Source organism: Elgaria multicarinata, chromosome 15 (genome assembly GCF_023053635.1).
Source record: "Elgaria multicarinata webbii isolate HBS135686 ecotype San Diego chromosome 15, rElgMul1.1.pri, whole genome shotgun sequence".
Classification (NCBI taxonomy): Eukaryota; Metazoa; Chordata; class Lepidosauria; order Squamata; family Anguidae; genus Elgaria; species Elgaria multicarinata.
The window spans coordinates 17,513,680-17,533,698 of NC_086185.1; the positions used below are offsets into that span (position 1 = coordinate 17,513,680).

The following is a 20,019-nucleotide window of genomic DNA, read 5'->3' on the forward strand; positions in this document are numbered from 1 at the left end:
AGTGCTTATGAGCTGTGACTTTTTAATTGGTCTTATTACAAAATGTATTTGATAAACAAAATTTTGTGAATACATAACGGGCTGGTTTGCATGTCATCATAAGCCACTCTGACAATAAGCCACCATGGGTTCATTATTCACTCGCTGACCCATGGTGGCGCTGACAAATGATCAGCCTGTCCAAGGCTTGTCGTGGCTTACGCCTGCATGTATCCCTGGCACCTTTGCAGCACAACTCTATACTCCTGTTGTGATGAGATTCTCTCCTCTCTCCCCTACTTTCTTGCATTGCAAACCACCTGCGTTGACATACATATGCCGTATCTTCAGAGTGGAGGAGGAGTAGGCTTACCTTATTTTTTTAGAATGAGGTGGCTAAGTGTTTTGATTATTTTCTTTCTTTAACGCTAAAAGAAAAGGCCTCTTCAGCTGCTCCTTGCAAGCCGATCCTCTTCATATCACAGTTAAGATGACTTAACTATGGGTAAGTGCGCGTGCACTCTCAATTCCAAACCATGGCAATTTTGGTGGTGGGGATTTAAAATTTCCCCCTTCCTCTTTCATTCTGAAATCACCCCACTTGTGGGGAATGGTTAAAAAAAAGAAATGAGGTTCGCAAGGGGATAAAGCCAGTCACTCTGAAATGAAGCACTGAGCTGAACGGAGGTGGGGGGGTTAGCTGGAGGGGTGAAGGGCAATGAGAGGACTGGTCAGGTTTTATTGCTGCTCTTGCCGAGTGCCTCTGCAGCTTTTTCCAACAAGCCATGCAGAACCTACTCTGCTGGGTTCGGATATAATGACAAGCCACCCTGAACAACCCAACAACAAACCATGGGTTCTCAGGGGTGTGTTGTTCTTGAAATGTAAGCCATCCTGTGGCAAATTCTCCGGGTTCAGACATCACAACAAGCCACCATTGCGGGGTGTCATGTTGTGCGAACTAGGTCTACATAAGCTCAACACTGAAATAATTTAACCTGTCTTACTAAAAGAGGAAGGAAGGAAGGAAGATTTGTTCTCATCTCAACTCTCTAGCTCAAACACAGACTGTGATTCACATACAGGGAGGCTGCAATTATTATGTGTTTAAAGATTATATAACCTGCATTTCAACTTTACATTTATTTTTATTTTTTATTTATTTAAGGATTTTTATGCCGCCATTCAGCCAAAAAAGGCTCTCATGGCGGCTTACAAAAGTATTTCTTGACAGTTATTTTTCAAAGGAAAATTCGAATGGTAATGTTAAAACAATAAAATCAAATTTCAATCAAATCCAACATGCAAGAACACAGTATATATATATATATCAACCAACAAGTGTCTCTCTACTTAAAACATTGATTTATCTCTAGATAGTGTCCTCATTTTTCAGTGGAAACTCTATTTGACATATAGAAACCTTTCTCTCTCCCATTCACTTTAAAACAACTATTTCAAAAGAACTGCATTTCCCAGATTTTAATTTTACTTGGTCGGCAAAAAACTTTGGGCAGAATGCTGCATGTCTACTACACACAAGAATGTTTATTTGACAAGGAGAAAACTAGGGCCCAAATATAGGAAGCTGCTCTAAAATTCCTTCTGCAAGATTAATATTTATAAATGGTTTGTTCTTGTATTCTAAAGGAGCCAGTTTACACAACCAAGTATGGCTAAAGTGGCAAGAGAATACTCTGATAATATTGATTCTTTTCTTTTTTTAAAAAAAGTATTATTATTATTAACAAAGTTGTTTGTTTTATTCCTTCAAATATTTCAGGGCAGGTTACTGAGTATTAGAAATGAATTTGATCCCCCTTGGGATCTCAAGTAAGCCCAATAATAAAAGTCTCCCTTCCAGCAGACACCTGAATCATTGCAGTAACCTTTATTTGTTTATTTATTGTATCAACATTGAGGCCTAATGCACTTGTTTAAAAGCAGCTGAATTAAGGCAAGATCTATCACAGTATAAGGAGCCAAACCTGTGTCTATACATGCAGAGTTATGTGGGCTAAGGAAGCTTGTTTTGTGAAATGTGGGGTCACGGCCACATTGCTTTTAAGAAGGAACATTTTGAGTTAAGGAAGTTTAGATCTGGAATACTGTGGGTTTAGTCTTCTTTCCACATAAGATAGTGTGTGTAACCAGTAAGGTATTGTGTTTTTAGAAGAGAAGACGACTAATCATTTATAAGAATGAGAATGCTACATACACTAGAACTTTACCATTTATAACCCACCTTCAAATGTTAACCCACCAGCCATGTATGTGGCATACCAGGGTCTTGAGAAACCTCATTTTGCTGCTTATGCACATACACATACACACTTTAAATGTTTGAAGTATAAGCAATATATATCTCTTGTAACTAAGTATGCTTACTACTTAGTAAAAAACTAAGTATATCTATGAAAGTTACAATGCAATCTTATACATGTCCACTCAGAAGTACGCCCTATTAAGTTCAATATATCAAGTAAGTGGGCATCGGAATGCAGCCTTAGCATGCAAAATTTAAAAACAAAACCTCTTGGGGGGGGAGGGTAGCAGGGGGAAGGGGGAATCATAAACCAGGTTAATCCGTGACTGATTCATCTACATGGCTGGGTAATACAAAAGATTTAAATAGTAACCATTTTTATACCTTGTACTTCCAAATTATGTTTTAATCCATTCCTTCCTCCCCAATAAGGTTCACTGTTGTTGCTGCTTTCAAATCAAAACACAATCCAAACACGGTGAAGTGATTAAAATTAATCATGTTTTCCGTGTATTTTACAATGTAAATAATTAAACTCAGAAAAAATATTCTGAGAATTATTGTCTTCGCCCCCACATCTTGATTCCTCAATTGTTTGTGCAAAATATTTTGAGCAGACTACTACACCTGTAAATACAAAGAATATTTCATTTGGATTCAAGAGATCTCTATAAATTTCCAACTGGTATTAGAGCTATTATTAATTCTGTTGCTGCTACACAGAAAGATGTTGCTTCCTCCTATCTCTTTTGGACAATGGTAGGTGTTTTTACTTCGATACTCACATTTTCCACATCAGGAATAAAGTACCTTCTTCACACACACACACACACACACACACATGATCTGCAGGGAGGGGGGGCAGAAAGTAGACCTCCAGATATTTTGGACTTCAACTCCTAGTATTCTTGACCATTGGCCATGTTGGCAGAGTTGAGTTGAAGTTCAAACATCTGGAGATCTACCATCTGCCCACCCCAGATCTACAGGAGCAAACAACTTTAACAGAAAAATCTAAGCTGTTGTGGTTTCTCATATCCATTTAATACATTTTAGAACATGTGAAGTTTCCCAGCGGAAACTGTGAGCTCCTAACATCACACTATTCACATAAGTGGGTCACCCACATGAGAGGAAAAAGTATTTGCCCTTAAAGTAAACTGTCCTTAACTGCTCCCCACAGTTCTGTCATCACTTTACACAGGCATTACAGCCAGCTATTTGCAGCACACAGTAGAGTGTGCAGTTTTACTGCTGATTAATTTTGTATTGTGTGCTTTGTTATATTTATTGTTGTTTTGGTGTCATTGCATTTTAATGTTCATCCCTTTCATACCTTTGATGAAAGCGGGATATAAATTTGGGTAATTATAAAAAGAATAAACTATTATTTCCAGGTAAATATCTGCCAGGAAATGTCACAATATAGATCAGCCTTCCCCAAGCTGATGTTCTCCAGATGTCATAGAATCATAGAATCATAGAATAGCAGAATTGGAAGGGGCCTACAAGGCCATCAAGTCCAACCCCCTGCTCAATGCAGGAATCCACCCTAAAGCATCCCCGACAGATGGTTGTCCAGCTGCCTCTTGAAGGCCTCTAGTGTGGGAGAGCCCACAACCTCCCTAGGTAACTGATTCCGTTGTCGTACTGCTCTAACAGTCAGGAAGTTTTTCCTGATGTCCAGCTGGAATCTGGCTTCCTTTAACTTGAGCCTGTTATTCCGTGTCCTGCACTCTGGGAGGATCGAGAAGAGATCCTGGCCCTCCTCTGTGTGACAACCTTTTAAGTATTTGAAGAGTGCTCTCATGTCTCCCCTCAATCTTCTCTTCTCCAGGCTAAACATGCCCAGCTCTTTCAGTCTCTCTTCATAGGGCTTTGTTTCTAGACCTCTGATCATCCTGGTTGCCCTCTTCTGAACACGCTCCAGCTTGTCTGCGTGTTGGAGTATAACTCACATTGTCCCCAGCCATGGCCCATCATTCTCAGACAACATAGCCAGTGATGGGAACTGCAGCCCAACATATCTGGAGGGCACCGGGTCGGGGAAGCCTGGTATAAATATTGAGGAAACAGAGGCAATACTAAAGGTGGCCTTTACAATACAAATCCACTTCAGTGTGGATCTGAAATGTTCCCAGAAGGATGTATTGGGACTATAATAATGTATCTTTGTACAGTTTAGCCTTACCTTGCAAAGGAAGCTGATATTAAAGCCCAACGACTGAGCATTTCTTGAGCCAGAATTCATGTAGTTCCCAATTAGCAGTACAAGTTCCAACAGTCTGCTAAAGCTTTCACTCTTCTTCAACTCTTCACAGGCTATTGTTACTGCCATGATGCCAGGCTTGATATTGTTTATGTGCTCTTCAAACGTGAGCTTGAAAAGGATGCCGTTAAGGCGAGGCCGTAACATTTTCACCGAACTCATCTGCAATACAGCATAATAATAGTATTTTCATATTATGTTTTATTATATTTTTATTTTTTCCACGCTGACAGGTATTCACAAAAATAAGTAAGATACCTATTTTTCAACAACATTTTGCCATTCTTCTTCCCAAAGGCCAGGATTAAAAGAAACATGCAACCAATTGTGTACACCTAGGTGGGCTTTGGATTTGCATTTCTTCAATAGCAGCTGTCCAAATCACCTTTGAAACTAAAAGGACTTTGAAAAGAAGTTTATAATAAGGCATGGACAGGGCAGAGAAGGAGTAAAAAAACCAATCAAAACAAAAGAGCAAGGGGAAAGGAGAAGGCAGAAGAAACATCATGGCCTGCTCCTGTTGGACTCTTCCCCCACCCCCACAGGGCAAACTGTCATCTTGGCCCTGTGGGGAAGAAGAAAGAGCAAGGGGAAAGGAGCAGGCAGAAGAAACATCACGGCCTGCTCCTGTTGGACTCTTCCCCCACCCCCACAGGGCAAACTGTCATCATGGCCCTGTGGGGAAGAAGAAAGAGCAAGGGGAAAGGAGCAGGCAGAAGAAACATCACGGCCTGCTCCTGTTGGACTCTTCCCCCACCCCCACAGGGCAAACTGTCATCATGGCCCTGTGGGGAAGAAGAAAGAGCAAGGGGACAGGAGCAGGCAGAAGAAACATCATGGCCTGCTCCTGTTGGACTCTTCCCCCACCCCCACAGGGCAAACTGTCATCATGGCCCTGTGGGGAAGAAGAAAGAGCAAGGGGAAAGGAGCAGGCAGAAGAAACATCACGGCCTGCTCCTGTTGGACTCTTCCCCCACCCCCACAGGGCAAACTGTCATCTTGGCCCTGTGGGGAAGAAGAAAGAACAAGGGGACAGGAGCAGGCAGAAGAAACATCACGGCCTGCTCCTGTTGGACTCTTCCCCCACCCCCCACAGGGCAAACTGTCATCATGGCCCTGTGGGGAAGAAGAAAGAGCAAGGGGACAGGAGCAGGCAGAAGAAACATCATGGCCTGCTCCTGTTGGACTCTTCCCCCACCCCCACAGGGCAAACTGTCATCATGGCCCTGTGGGGAAGAAGAAAGAGCAAGGGGAAAGGAGCAGGCAGAAGAAACATCACGGCCTGCTCCTGTTGGACTCTTCCCCCACCCCCACAGGGCAAACTGTCATCATGGCCCTGTGGGGAAGAAGAAAGAGCAAGGGGACAGGAGCAGGCAGAAGAAACATCACGGCCTGCTCCTGTTGCACTCTCTCTCTCTCTCCTCCCCCTCCCTCCCTCCTGAACTCCTGTTCCTTGTGTGTCATGTCTTTATTAGACTGTAAGCCTGAGGGCAGGGACTGTCTTTTTTGCTAAGTGTAAGCCGCTCTGAGAGCCTTTTTTGGCTGAGGAGCGGGGTATAAATACGATAAATAAATAAATAAAATAAATAATAAATAAAAACCTACCTGGCACACTTAAAAGTCTTTTCTTGATCCCTGCCACTACATTTTCCCTCTCCTCCTTCTTCCTAAGGAATTCCCCATGAAATCTATCAGTTCTTACAACTTCAGATAGCTTGACAGCATTTTTCATTTTATAAAGCTGTCATCTGACCGGCAACACCTCCACATTTTTTTTTTTAAAAAAAGAACCAGACGTATGCCACCTGTGGATATGCATCCCATTTCAATAACTTAAACCAAACATCCCACTTCGGCTCGCTACTGCTGGTGGAAGCACATCTTTCTGCACTATTGACACATAATTACAGAATACTCTGGTAAGAATGATGAATCTGGAATATTGCTACATATACACCATAGTATGTACTGATTCTGCAGACTTTCCCCCTTTTCAGAAAATATATCCCTTCTCTGTTTACACCTTATCTCCCCATCCTCAGCAACTTAAAGTACTGACAACAAGCCACTGACATCTAACTTCTCCTACTTCCTCAACTCCCCCCACCTTTCCTGATGTTCTTTTTTAGACTGCAAGCCTGCAGTCAGGATCTCTTACTTTTATGGAATTATAATACAGTGTCTTCTGACTTTTATACTGTTAGTTTTACTCTACCCTGTGCCTGTTTGGTGAATTCTCTTCCCCTCCTTATTGTTTTATTATGATTTTATTAGAATGTAAGCCTATGTGGCAGGGTCTTGCTATTTTATTGTTTTACTCTGTACAGCAGCATGTACATTGATGGTGCTATATAAATAAATTATTATTATTATTATTATTATTATTACCTCCTCCACCTGCCAATTACTGAACAATGTACCATAGCTCTTTTCCCCTGCTCTCTAAAGCAGACATTACCTGCCTCTTGCTCTCTTCCAAACATCTCTGCTATTAAAAACAGCTATTTGCAGAATGGAAAGGCAAGAAACTCTGGCAGGCAAGGTACACCAAGCACCACCCTTCAGAGGAGTGGATTAAACCCAGGTGCCACGGGTTTCCAATTCCTACTTCAATAATTCTTTCCTTTTCCGCTAAGGTCACCTCACAAAGAAAAACTGGGAGAATAGACATTCTGTGTTCAATACAATAGCGGGCCAAGTTTGGTAACAGAAAAACTTCAAGTTGCATTGTGTGTGTACACCACTGTTACAAACTAATTTTGCTATTTATGAAGACTTATCGCATCCAAACCTTTCACCATCATAATTTGAGATGAGGATTTTTCAAGGTTACATCATTTGGATTCTTTTTAAAACAACAACATAAAAGTAGATAACCAGAAGAAACAAATCTTCTAAGATCAAGATCACAGGAGGAAGATTATTTAATTAGTGCTAGTTTAACTGATGTCCTTTTGCCTTTGACAAAAGGCGAGAAAAAGAAAAAGGTATTGAACACCATTATATATATTTTTAAGTTACTGCACAGCCAGACACCATGGAATGGTAGGAATGTAATAGTTACTGAGTGTACACAAATAAGGCACAGGCAGTTGCAATTATTAAAAGTTGCTAATGTCGCAATAGCACTATAGGCAGACTAAGGTATGTAAGCATCTAAAACCATTGATTGAACCCAATTGTCAGCTGCATTTCAGATGCCTTACATTTTGATTTTATGATTCATTGCATAAAGTGCTCTGGGATACTGACCACAACTGCATATTATGCAAGGCTTTATTAGCATTATGAGGTCACTGTCCATCAAAATACACCAAGGGAATTTCATTATTCCGAGTTGATCCTATGCTATATTAAAATAGGGATGGGGTACTGACAGCTTTTGAGAGCTGTTACAAGTGCCTTATTTCCCTATGGAGTTTCTGATAGATTTATGCTTTTGCTACTTATAAGATTTCTAACAGTGTTGTTCTCTTCTCACCATCAAAACTAATTTTTGAGTCAACGTGAAGTGAAAACCGAGTGGAATTAGGTTGTCTAAAGGGGTTCAATGTATAACAGAGCTCACAGCCAAGCTGAGAAAGCCTAACTTGTCCAAGGTGTTTGTTCCAGACTAATGAGGCTTCTGTATATTCCAAACGTTTGCTTCTAACATTTTAGACTTGAAGACATCCAACCAATTTTCTTCTCTTTTGCTCATTCTGCAGTACCAACCAGACAACAGATAAAGAGGTGGCTACATCAACCCCCAGAAAAAAAGCACACAAAATATATTCATAGTTACTGTTTGAGCTGTGCGAGAGAGAGGGTAGGGGGCTTAAACTATACATTTGTGGACAATGTGTTCTTGTAAAATTCTCTAATGAAAATCAGCAAAATGTGTCAGGAATTGTTAATTAAATAACCACTGCATCTTATTGGCTTTGACTGCTGCATTCTTTTCCATATAAATCAGAGAATCACATAACAGTGATATTAGGCTTTTAATCAGTTAAATTCTTTATATAATTTGAGCAGCTTTGCAACTCTGGGCCAGCAGTTATCAATAGTGCCTATACAACTTTACTTAGTTTTCTCAATATGGATTAGAGTTGATGTGGCAAATGTATTTTATTCTCTAGAATTGTTTAGTTTTGAGGGCTAAGTCTAGCAAAAGAACATTGATAACTTCATATTACTACATCAGCACATCTTATTACAGAATACAGTTATGATAACTCCTGATGCACTCTTTGTAAATAAATAAATAAAACGCTAAGTAGTAATAATCCACTCAACTATTTTTTTTAAAAATGTTCGGAAATATGATTATATGAGTTGATTCGAAAGTAATATCAGATAAAGTCTATAACTGACATATACAAATATGTATATACATATACAAATCTCACACTGATTCATCAGAAAATTTTGTTTTAAGAATAACAAGACTGTTCTTCATCTCTGAGACTTATGACAGCACAATGTGGCAGCAAAGGATGGTAACTTCTCTTTGCAATCCATCATTAAATTTCATCTCTCTTGTATTAGATGCAAAACTTCATTTGATCCTAGGATATAATTCCAAAAACTGTACTTAATTTGAATGTATAATTCATCATAATGCTTCATCTAAATGAAAATGTGATGCTCCAATTTTCATGCACAAATAAGAATATTAAGCTAATTAGTCTGTTATAATAAGGAACCTAATTACAAACTGTGACTTTTCTAAATGAATTTTAAACATCTAATTCTGACCTTTATTAGGTTTGATGGGTATATTGATTATCCAATTAAAACCTTATATTAATAATTAACTTATCCAATTTGTATATGCAAATAGGTGTACACATTCTGAAAAAGAAAAAAATCAAATAAAAGGTATCTTTCCAATAATCTTCTACTTCTTCTTAATAGCAGTACCGAGGTTATCATAAATAAGCGTTCTTTTAGCAAAACTATTATCTATAACAGCTACCTGAATGAGGCATATCTCCATAAACCATCATGGACTTTTTAAGCAGAATCTAATCTGCCAATGTCAAATGTGCGTGTACTTCTCCCTCTTACAGGGCTTTCTGACAAACAGCACATTACTTATATGTATACATGGAAAAGTGTTTGCGGTGTGTATAGTTATATATCTGGAGTGTACACACCCGTTTTGATGCACATACATACTTCAGGAAGTTGGTTGAAACAACAAACAAGAAAAGTTATACTATGTTTATATGTTTGTAGCTGAACTGTTTTTATATTATGCATAATACGGTATTTTTAAGGTTTCTAATCTTTGTAAGCCACTCCGGGAGCTTTGACTATTAAACGATATAAAAATGTAATAAATGAAATGATATATTCTAGCGTAGGCACAGCAGGAGTGAAAAGGATAAAGTGCCCTGCATTCTCGCCCCCTTTCTTCTCTCTTGATTATCCCCTCTGAAGTTGTTTTCCTTTTAGAAGAAGGCATTGGATGTTTAATACCCACAGGTATATATAACATATAGTTTGCTCCTAACAGTGTTGGACATAGAACAGCTTAAACCAGGATAATTCTTCCCAAAGAAGACAGAATATGAGACAAAATAACTGTTTGTGCTAAGATTTGCTTCTTATTTAAAGGAGGATAGTTCCGTCAAGTTTAGATACCACGAACACATTTTTAAAGTTGGGTACAAATAAACAAACATCTATCTATAGCTGACAGAAATGGGTGGAAATAGCTTTTGATAGAAAGCTTCAGTTTCCTGAAAAGGGACATTAGAATGAAATTTAGCGCAAAGCAAATGTAATACAAAGGCAGAGAAAGAGACAGAATGGATGCTGAAAATAAAAACGCACAGCCCCAGGCAAAGCATTTAGTTCACAATCACTTTACACCGAAATCTGTGCTCAGTTATCTACATCAGGTAAATCTTTATTCAGTCTAGAAGAATTACTTCTGATATGTTGAAGAATAATGGAATACAATTCATTCAGGTTATCTGAAGTATGGATGCAGATACACACAACAACTCCCCCAACTTCTTCCCCAACCTTATCTCAAAATTTAGTGCATATTTTTAGGAACACCAGTGTGACCCGAACATGGCAAAATACTCACCCAGAAGTAATTGTTGTTTACATGGATATTGAAGTGGACTATTATTTGGACAACTCCAGTATCCAACACTTAAGATGTTGTTTTAGACAACCAACAACCTTATCTGATGCTTTGATTTGAACTACAGGCCCATAAAGAATGAACTATTAAATGACTGAGAAATCTACTAAGGGCAAATGAACTGCTTTAAGAGTAGAACAGCCTAGGAATCCAAAGAGACCAAACAGAAGCTTCAATGACATCTACTCTAAAATATGGCTACTCTGCTACATGACTTTAATGTAGCCCTAAAGGAAAATAAAACAGAAGGTTCTCACAAGGTAACAGAAACAAAAACAGAATCATTTCACTCATATCACATTACTGTACACATACCTGTTGATATGGGGATGGGGTGAGGGGTGACCAAGTTAAATGAACAATATCTTATTAGAATCATAGAACAGTAGAGTTGGAAGGGGCCTATAAGGGCACTGAGTCCAACCCCCTGCTCAATGCAGGAATCCACCTTAAAGCATACATCACAGATGGCTGTCCAGCTGCCTCTTGAATGTCTCTAGTGTGGGAGAGCCCACCACCTCCCTAGGCAACTGGTTCCATTGTCGTACTGCTCTAACAGTCAGGAGGTTTTTCCTGATATCAAGCTGGAATCTGCACTCTGGGATGATCTAGAAGAGATCCTGGCCCTCCTCTGTGTGACAACCTTTCAAGTATTTGAAGAGTGCTATCATGTATCACCTCAATTTTCTCTTCTCCTAGTAGCTTTACATTTTCCTTGGCTCTTGCTCACAGCTTTAAATGGACAGTATTCTAGCCATAATGAAAACTCTACAGCTAACATCTGTGGTGTTCACCCATCAACCTGTGAATATATTTCTTCCAAGTGCCTTCCAATCAACAGGTTCCTGTCATTTCATTTCAATAGAATGTAGGGTTTTGTTTTGTTTTAAGAACAAGAGGAATAATTGCTTTGTAATTTAATTGACTCACTGAAATGCAATGGGTAATTTATTTATTTATTTACATTTATATACTGCCCCACACCCGAAGCTCTCTGGGTGGTTCACAAAAGCTAAAAACAGTAAACTTTTAAAATATACAAAATTTAAAAACCATCAGAGACATAAAAACAACAGTATAAAAACAGCGGCATCCATTTAAAACCACAATTCTGGGGTCCATTAAAAATATATTTCTAGTCTCATCTTTACTTCCATCAGCATTTTTACGTCTGCAGTCTTTCTCCACCTCCAGCCCACTTGCAACTGGTTTCTCTCTCTCTCACACACACACATCTGGAACAGATTTCTTGGGGAGAAAGGGATCCCTGAGCTTTAAATAAGATCTCGCAAGCTGTGCTGGGGCTTGTCAGGGAATGAGGACAATGTTTAGTTTTCAGCAAGGGATCCGATGAGGAAACAAAGCCATCTGTGCTATTAGGGCTTCTGTGGGAGTTAAATCTAGTGAAATACCTTAAATAAAGCACACACTAATTACAAGCTGAATGTATAAAATAGAACTTACCACAACTCCAAATTGTTCTGGTTCACAGAGATCATCGTATTCATTCCTCAACTCTGCTAAGGCACTGAGCTCCTTCTGTTCAGGGAGGTTCTTAACCAAATTCTAGTGTAAAGAACAAAAATCAGGATTGTCTTTTTTTTTTTTTTTGAAAATCATACAGAAGGCAATAAAAAATAAGACATACTACATAAAAGACATATATATATATATATATATATATATATATATATATATATCAGCTTCTCCAACAATATTATAATTGCTAATTTTACAAAGTGATAACAGCTTTTCCCCACTCCAATTTTTCTTAAGTAGAAAATGCATCATGATGTCAAAGGGTTATTTTTAGTTTAGCAATTATGGTCTTCATAAAAACAAAAGAAAAAAAACCACCCCTCAATTTGGCTAAATGCAATATCCATAGATTTGCAAGCCTTTATTCAACCCTGTTAAAAAGCTTAGTAAATGGTTTTGTACATCAACCTTTCAAGCGAGCAGCCTTTTCTCAACAAACCCATGCTTCTGAAAAGGTTTGGAGAACAGTTCTGTACATTCAGGACCTGAGCATCATTTTGGGGGTCGGGAAATAGTACAAACTTGTAACTCCCTCCCCCACATAGGCATACTACAATCCTATCCCATGACTGACATGAATCATGAAAGATTCGATTTTAATTCTGAAATTACTCAAGTATAAATCAGAACTGTAGTTGAAATAACCAGAAACTGTTCAGAAAGTATAGAATATGCAAGACTCCCATTCCTGCATATGTCATTTTTCATTTTAGCTATAAGCTATAGTGTTTTCAGCTTTAGCTTCTCTGATGGTACTGGATCAAAGTATAAAGTAATCTAAAAACGCATTACAGTTAAATAATTACAGTTTATGTGACTAATGTTGGGATAATTAATATAAGTAACAATGCATGCACAAAAACAATCACAAACATCTTAGGGTGCTAGAAAACAAGAGGTTTCATTAATGGTGATACTGACAATGTTGTTGTTGTTATATGTCCTTCTTTAACTGAAGAACAGACATGCAATCAGGAAATATTTTGGAGGAATTTGGTTTGGGCAAACAATACTGTCTTCAGAGTGATCTTGCAAGGATCCAGGATCCATCATTGGAACACAGCCTGACCACATCGTATTTATGAAGATTCAAATCCTTTAGAAAACACTGAATTATTTTACTGATTTATTACATTTTTATTCCACATCTTTGGGGTAAAATGGCTCCCAAAGTGCCCCATGTCAATTAAATTCAATATGCAGTTTTGGTGGCAGGCACTGCACATAAATGACAATGAGACCCTGGCCTCACTCTCAGGCTTTCAAACACAAGGGGAGAGGATTGATAGCATACAGTAGAGGAGGAAGCTCAATCTGACAGTGTCAAAACTGAGTTAATATATATTTACATCCAGTTTGAAGTAGGCTAATATTCCCATATAGCATTTCTTACTGGAGTGGGTGTGGTCAACTGTCCAGCAACACTTAGGGCCTGTTAAGACAACACGCTGAGCCATGGTTAGGATGCTAACCCTTTTGCAGCAAATGGTTAGTAAGCATGTTTAAAACGTGGTTATGTAGCTACCATAAATGCTTAATCACCATGGTTTAGCATGTCATCTGATAAGGGCCTATGTCTTCTGGCCAATGGACTATCCCCCTCACTACCAAAGTTATAGAGAAACATAAATAGCCCAAGATGTCAATATCGGCTGAGCCGATTTTTATATGTCTCAATACCATAGTTCCTAGCATGGTTGAAAATGACTTCCTGTGCTTTATGAGGCAAATGTGTTCACCATACATCACGCGGTCAATTGTAAACATTCCAAGGGGAACGTTCAGCTGCAACTTCCATACGTGTGTCCTCTCCATATTTAAAGATGTCTGTTGTGTTCCTCAATTATCACACTGCTCACTATATGAACATATTCAAAACACATTCGCTGTGTGAATGTGCTATTTAATAGAAGAAAAAACCAAAGGCACAATTCAGAAGAAATCATGTCACACTGTCTCAGAGGGTATATCTATAATCATTATTATGTGGTATTTACAGGGTTTCTTTTCTCCTGCAAACCCAGTAAAGTGAAGCATATGCAAAATGCAATAGTAAAAATCATCATCATCATCAACCAATTACAGTGGGAATAAATTGCCCCTGGTTTTAAGCCTTATAATTCCAAAAAAATTCACTGTTCCCATACATAACAGGTAGATGGAAATGTTATTATATTACAGACTAGTCTGTAAAACTAGGCATATGGCAAACAACAGCTAAATTCCTTGGAGAAGCAAGCAACCTTCATTACATTGAAGGTATGACAGTTGTCCCCAGGTCTTATTTGAATACATTCTATACATGTACCCATTAACTCAACACATTCATAGCGTAACAGATAGCATTGTTCAATATTTTGCATAAAATCATATTTCGAGTGGCACCTTACTGATCCTGTTCTAGACAGCAAAGCCAAAAGAAAGTGTTTGTGACAGCAATGAAGTATGCTTTGTATTCAATCTTTCATGCCTCATAGCTCTAATTTTATGGTATGTCAGCACTGTTATGTTAAAAAAAAATGCCTGTTAAACAGAACGGAGACATTTAACTACTTTCCACATTTCTGCAATTATTCAACAGCACTCCACAAACTTTATTTCTTTAAATGTTAATTGCACACTTAAAGGTTAGTTAAGTGAAGATATCGAACCACAATGCCCTTTCTTGCATACCAAAACTTAACCTTTCTTTCTTGTCTCAAAACATCTCATTAAGTTACTCAAGTCTTGGATTCTCCATTATTAAACTCATCATAATGTACACAGACTGGATCCTTGTCAAATTCAAGCAAATACTGTATAGACAAAGCTATTGGAAATATACTCCCAATTAGAGTATCTAACGGTTTTGATTCTAGGACAGTTTATTATACTTACTGGTTCAACAGGTAACATAGAAAGTTAACCTATACAAAGTCAGACTATTTATCCATTTAGCCCACTATTGCCTACTCTGACTGTCAGAGGTTCTTGAGGATCTCAGGCATAAGACCTTTCCATCATTTGCTACCTGGCTCTATTAGCTGAAGAAGCCAGGGATAGGACCTTGACCCTTTGATTCCAAAACATATGCTCTACCTCTGAGCTATGAAGGCTCTCCTAACACTATGTCTAAGGAAAAAATAAAGGAACAGAAACAGGAATCAGTTAGGCAGAACTTCAGCTGATGAATCCATTTTTTAATTATTATTTTTAGGTCAGGATTCTGCTATGGATACCAGCCACTGTATTTATTGGTACTTTGTTTTAAATTGAAGAATTTTAATTTTTTGTTTTAATCTTTTTACTGTTTTATTCCTATGTTCACTGCTGCGGAATCTATTTTCGATATGGAGCAATATATAGCGTAAATATTTTATATATACTTTTAGCGAACACTTTTTACTTATATCAATTTTAAATATGCAGATGACTATTCCAAATTTCAACACGTGTGTTTGTGTGCCCCACATGCACAAACACACACTTAAATGTGTGGGAGGAGGAGGGATTTTGCAGCTATGTTTTTTATTCACAAATTCAGACAAGGGAGAGGATGTGCTAAGGCGGCTCTAATTTCTTTCTTCGTTTTAAGCATTTTCCTTCCCTCTCTTCAGCCTTCAAGGCTCCTAGAGCAGATAACATATGGGGTAATAAGAACAAATATAGGCCATTAAAACAGCATATTTTTAAAAAGTGGTGATTATGACATTTCACGTCTTCCTCTCCTGCTCAAAAGGTAATGGTTGTAACAGCCTCTGTGAAGGAAGGAGGAAGACGTACCCAGTTTGTAGCCTTTCCCTTCAAGGGTCTACAAAACTAACATGAAAAAAGAAGGGAGAACTGAAGTGATACCCTTTTGTGTATCTTTTCAATTAATTTTTATAGTCATGTTTCTGCCTAAATGTGCATAGGATTGCACCCTAAAAAAGACAAACTGTTGAGAATATTATTATTATTTTTCTATATTTTACAGTTACCTAATATCATGCTGCTCTGTGGAACACCCCATATGAAGATTTACCAAAGTTACAGCCTGAACATGTTCTGAAAGCTCTGCAAAATTTGTGTTTTGTTTTGAATCTAAGCTGCCTTTTAATGCCTAGGGTCATGCAAGTGTAATATAACTTTTAATGAAGACACTTGCATTTAATCATTATTTATTGAGGACTAATTATTTAATTGTACATCTGATTTTGGTGTTAGTTGCCATGAGCCCTTGGGTGAGATAAATTTGAAATCAAAACAAACGTATTAATTTATTTAAATTTGAGGTTCGGGGGTAGGATTTTGTCACTGTTAGTCTTACGTTGTACGTTGTCTTGTCTTTTTAGATGTAAATTATCTATAAATACAGCAAACGTCTATAATCACTTATTTCAATATTATTGTTTAATTTTAACATTACACTGAAATCAACTGCGAAACTGTCATGTTTTGGGTCATGTTTTCATAATGGATAATTGTAATTCACAATCTTCAACAACACGTTGCGATATGGAGTTCCAGGCACTCTGATATGCTCTCTTCCAGGATACTCTATTCCATTCACGCCATGAGTCAGCCAGCATTTAATGGTCATTGAACACACCCAGTCTTCGTTGGGCTGTTCTTTGGGTTCCACCTTAGTCACCCCCTTTTTTCCCCTCCTTATTCAAACCTGCTGCTACACAACCCACCTTTGTGTAGATGGTATTTTTGGCTACATATGGATCAGCACTTGGAAAATAAGTTTTACTATCATTATACAGGATAAGGGCATTCAAACCACAAAGAACGGTAGTCTCAATATTATAAGTGGCCAGAATCTTTCCCCAAGAAAGTAAAGAAAAATCAAACAATATTTGAAATGAACAAAGATAAAAACATAGTGGATCAAAAGGAGAATTTATGTAAAGGCATTTAAACATACAAGCAGCTGTTTCGGAACTAGTGACCCTGAAGTGGGTATATGATCTCTCTGCCCCATAGTATCCATTGCAGCCAATGGGTCTTCAAAAAAAGCATTCAAAAAAACAACAAATGAAATTTGTTTCAAAGAGATGCCGTACTAACTTACCTGAATCAATGCTTCACTCAGTTTTTCTTCATCTACTTCTAAAATAATATCTTTAATTTCCTCGTAAGGCATACGGAAAGATCCCAGGAAAATAGCTGAAAGGAAACACCACCATAGTTTGAAACAATTGTAAAATGAAGATTGAATGTCCTTGCATTATTGCATTAACATTTTTATAGAACAGTATGAATTATACCAAGAAACACATTTGAATTGAAAATTCCAGTGACGTCTTCTAGGAGATAGTCTTATGCACTGCTTGTGAGGAGTGTAGGTGAATTGGCTTTAATGCCCCAATTCAAATACAGAATCCTTTTTAAGAAAATACAGTAACATCAAAAATTGAATTAAGAGCTTTTACGATCAACAATCCATGACTCAGATCATACCACCACACTAATTTTTTTTAAAAAAAAATCCAGTGTGATGTGAATAATAATTTGGTACATATTTTACAGGCCGGTTGGTTTTATAAGAAACCCTGCTAGATCAAACCAAGGGTCCAAACTGCTCCAGCATGCTGTTTTCCATAATGGTTAGCCAGATGCTTCCAAGAAGCCCACAAGCAGAGCATGAAAGCAATTTTAAGGAGCATATGGCTTCTGAACCTGAAGAGTGCTTTTAACTACCATTGGAAACAATCACTGTAATTACAGTGAACGTCTAGGTTCAGAGGCATTATGTCTGTGAATAATTTTAATACAAATCTAGACTGCAGTCAAAAACAGAGAGAATGTGCCATTAGTTTCTACACAAGGAATAAGCTGAGCTTCTGAGGCTACAACTTCAACAATGTATGTTAGAAGTCTAATTAACCACTGTTCCAACAACTTATTGCTCATGTAGTTTTGATGTCTCCATGGAATTCTTGTTCCCCCCAACTTGTTTAGATATCAAAATTTAGAAGACAGCTCCAGTGCTTCCCATTCTTGTAATCCCTAAAGAAAAGAAAAAATGAGGAACCATCTCTATGGCACTAGAGATGGCCAGATCTCCTACATATTGGTTGTATTTTCAGCAAGGGAAGCTGATAAACATGTCCACAGACTGGTGTTCATGTTCAATAGCACAGGCATCGAACACTTGCCTTTGCTTAATTTGTACTAGGTTTTGATAAGTTCAAAACACTCCAGTTCAACATAACCAGGAATTGGATCTCTCCCTCATTCCATTATGGACCCAGATTATTCTTGGAAGTAATTTCAACTACTGCTAAAGACAAGAGTCACAATCTCCACAAGACAATATTAATACCTACAGCTCTTGCCTCAAACCATGGAGTTCAAGGAGACGATTTCACAATGCATACTTACAGCAAAATATCAAATTATTGACAACAGAAAAGTGTTAAAATTTCGACAAACATTATGTAAAGTGAAAGAACATATTGCATACACAAATTCTGTGCTGTCTTCCCATCCAATAGTCTTAACTCTTTAACTCTCTTCTTAGGCATAGCTATCTTCTTTTCTTCTGTATCCTCAACTGCCTTTTTAACTGCAAAACAAAAGGAACGTTCATGAGTATGTACATATTTAACAGAGGCAATATTTCTATTCCTAGGTTATGTTTAAACTTTTAAAAAGTTTGCATTTATGAGCTTAATCCTTTATAACATTAAATAAGCAAAGTTCAAGAAATCATATTTGTGTGTGGTGGAATACAGGCTACCACACAGAGCAACATTTTAGCTTTGCTTTGGGATCAAAAAGATATTTCTGCTAAAACAAGGCCACTGTTGGATAATGAACTATTTCAAAACTAAGAGACACTATTTGACGGAGACAAGTAGCTCTCTACTGCCCTTTCTACTGCCCTTACTAGCTGTCTCTGAGGCAGCCATGGTTTACCAATTTTTTACCTTCAGCACATCAGAGCCTCCTACTGGTTGCAACTACACAATACTGATCACTATTTTATTTATTGTATGAACACACTAGTTAATTTAAAATATAGCCAAGGGAAATGAAAAGAGGTTCAGGTGTTGGGAAAGGCAGAGTTAAACGCTTAACAAAACAAATCAAAGAGTGGATCTAAATTAAACCTGTTGGTAAGCAACCAAGATTTTGTTTTCCGTTAATACTGTGATCTATTTTGTGAGCAATAACGTATTTGTTTATGAAAGCTGGGGAGGAAAAGCTGATGCAACATGCTGTAAGAGATTGTTTTGCATCGTACTCTTACGTTATGTACTACATTTGTAGCTGAGAGGTAGGTACATCTTTGCATTGCCTACACCTGTAAACTAATGTATCCCCCTGAAAGAATAATTTTGTTATGACACCTGCTTTTGTGCCCACACAAGTAAAATGACATTAGCTGAAGTAAACCAGAAATTGAGAGGAAAATTAAACAGAGCCAATTGTTCTGGTGACAAGGAAAACCCAAAAGATAGCAGTAATGGTTCAGAGACTTAATTAAGTAAAACTTCACTATTAGCTTATCCCAAAATCTGGAAACACATGGGTTTTGAAAATTAACAGCTGTGCAATACCTAATGTACTCTCACACCTGATCATTAACTCAATTACTGAACACCATTAAACATTACCTCTGCATGATTTAACTGTTCTAATGTTAAGACAAAGCAAAATATTGTACACCAGTGATGACAAGATATAGTAGAGGGCAAGGCACTTTAACTGTTCACCAGAATTAGAATTTTCAAAAATCACACCTCACCCCTACTCAAACTCATGTTGCACAACAACCCAAAATGCAGGAGCTTCCAGTCATCCCAATTCTACTTAAGCTGTCAGATTTTTAGAAAATAGCACTATATA

General features: G+C 37.8%; 1 protein-coding gene across 1 annotated transcript in view; it reads right to left on the reverse strand.

The window, feature by feature from the left end:
- DIAPH2 (diaphanous related formin 2) overlaps positions 1 to 20,019 on the reverse strand; it is a 327,319-nt gene that overhangs the window by 191,951 nt on the left and 115,349 nt on the right. Inside the window, exons 18-21 of the mRNA XM_063141950.1 lie at positions 18,632 to 18,733; positions 17,237 to 17,331; positions 12,124 to 12,225; positions 4,437 to 4,676 (exon numbers count right to left, since the gene is read on the reverse strand). Of these exons, the coding sequence (XP_062998020.1) occupies positions 4,437 to 4,676; positions 12,124 to 12,225; positions 17,237 to 17,331; positions 18,632 to 18,733 (539 nt within the window). The remainder of the gene's footprint in view (positions 1 to 4,436; positions 4,677 to 12,123; positions 12,226 to 17,236; positions 17,332 to 18,631; positions 18,734 to 20,019) is intronic.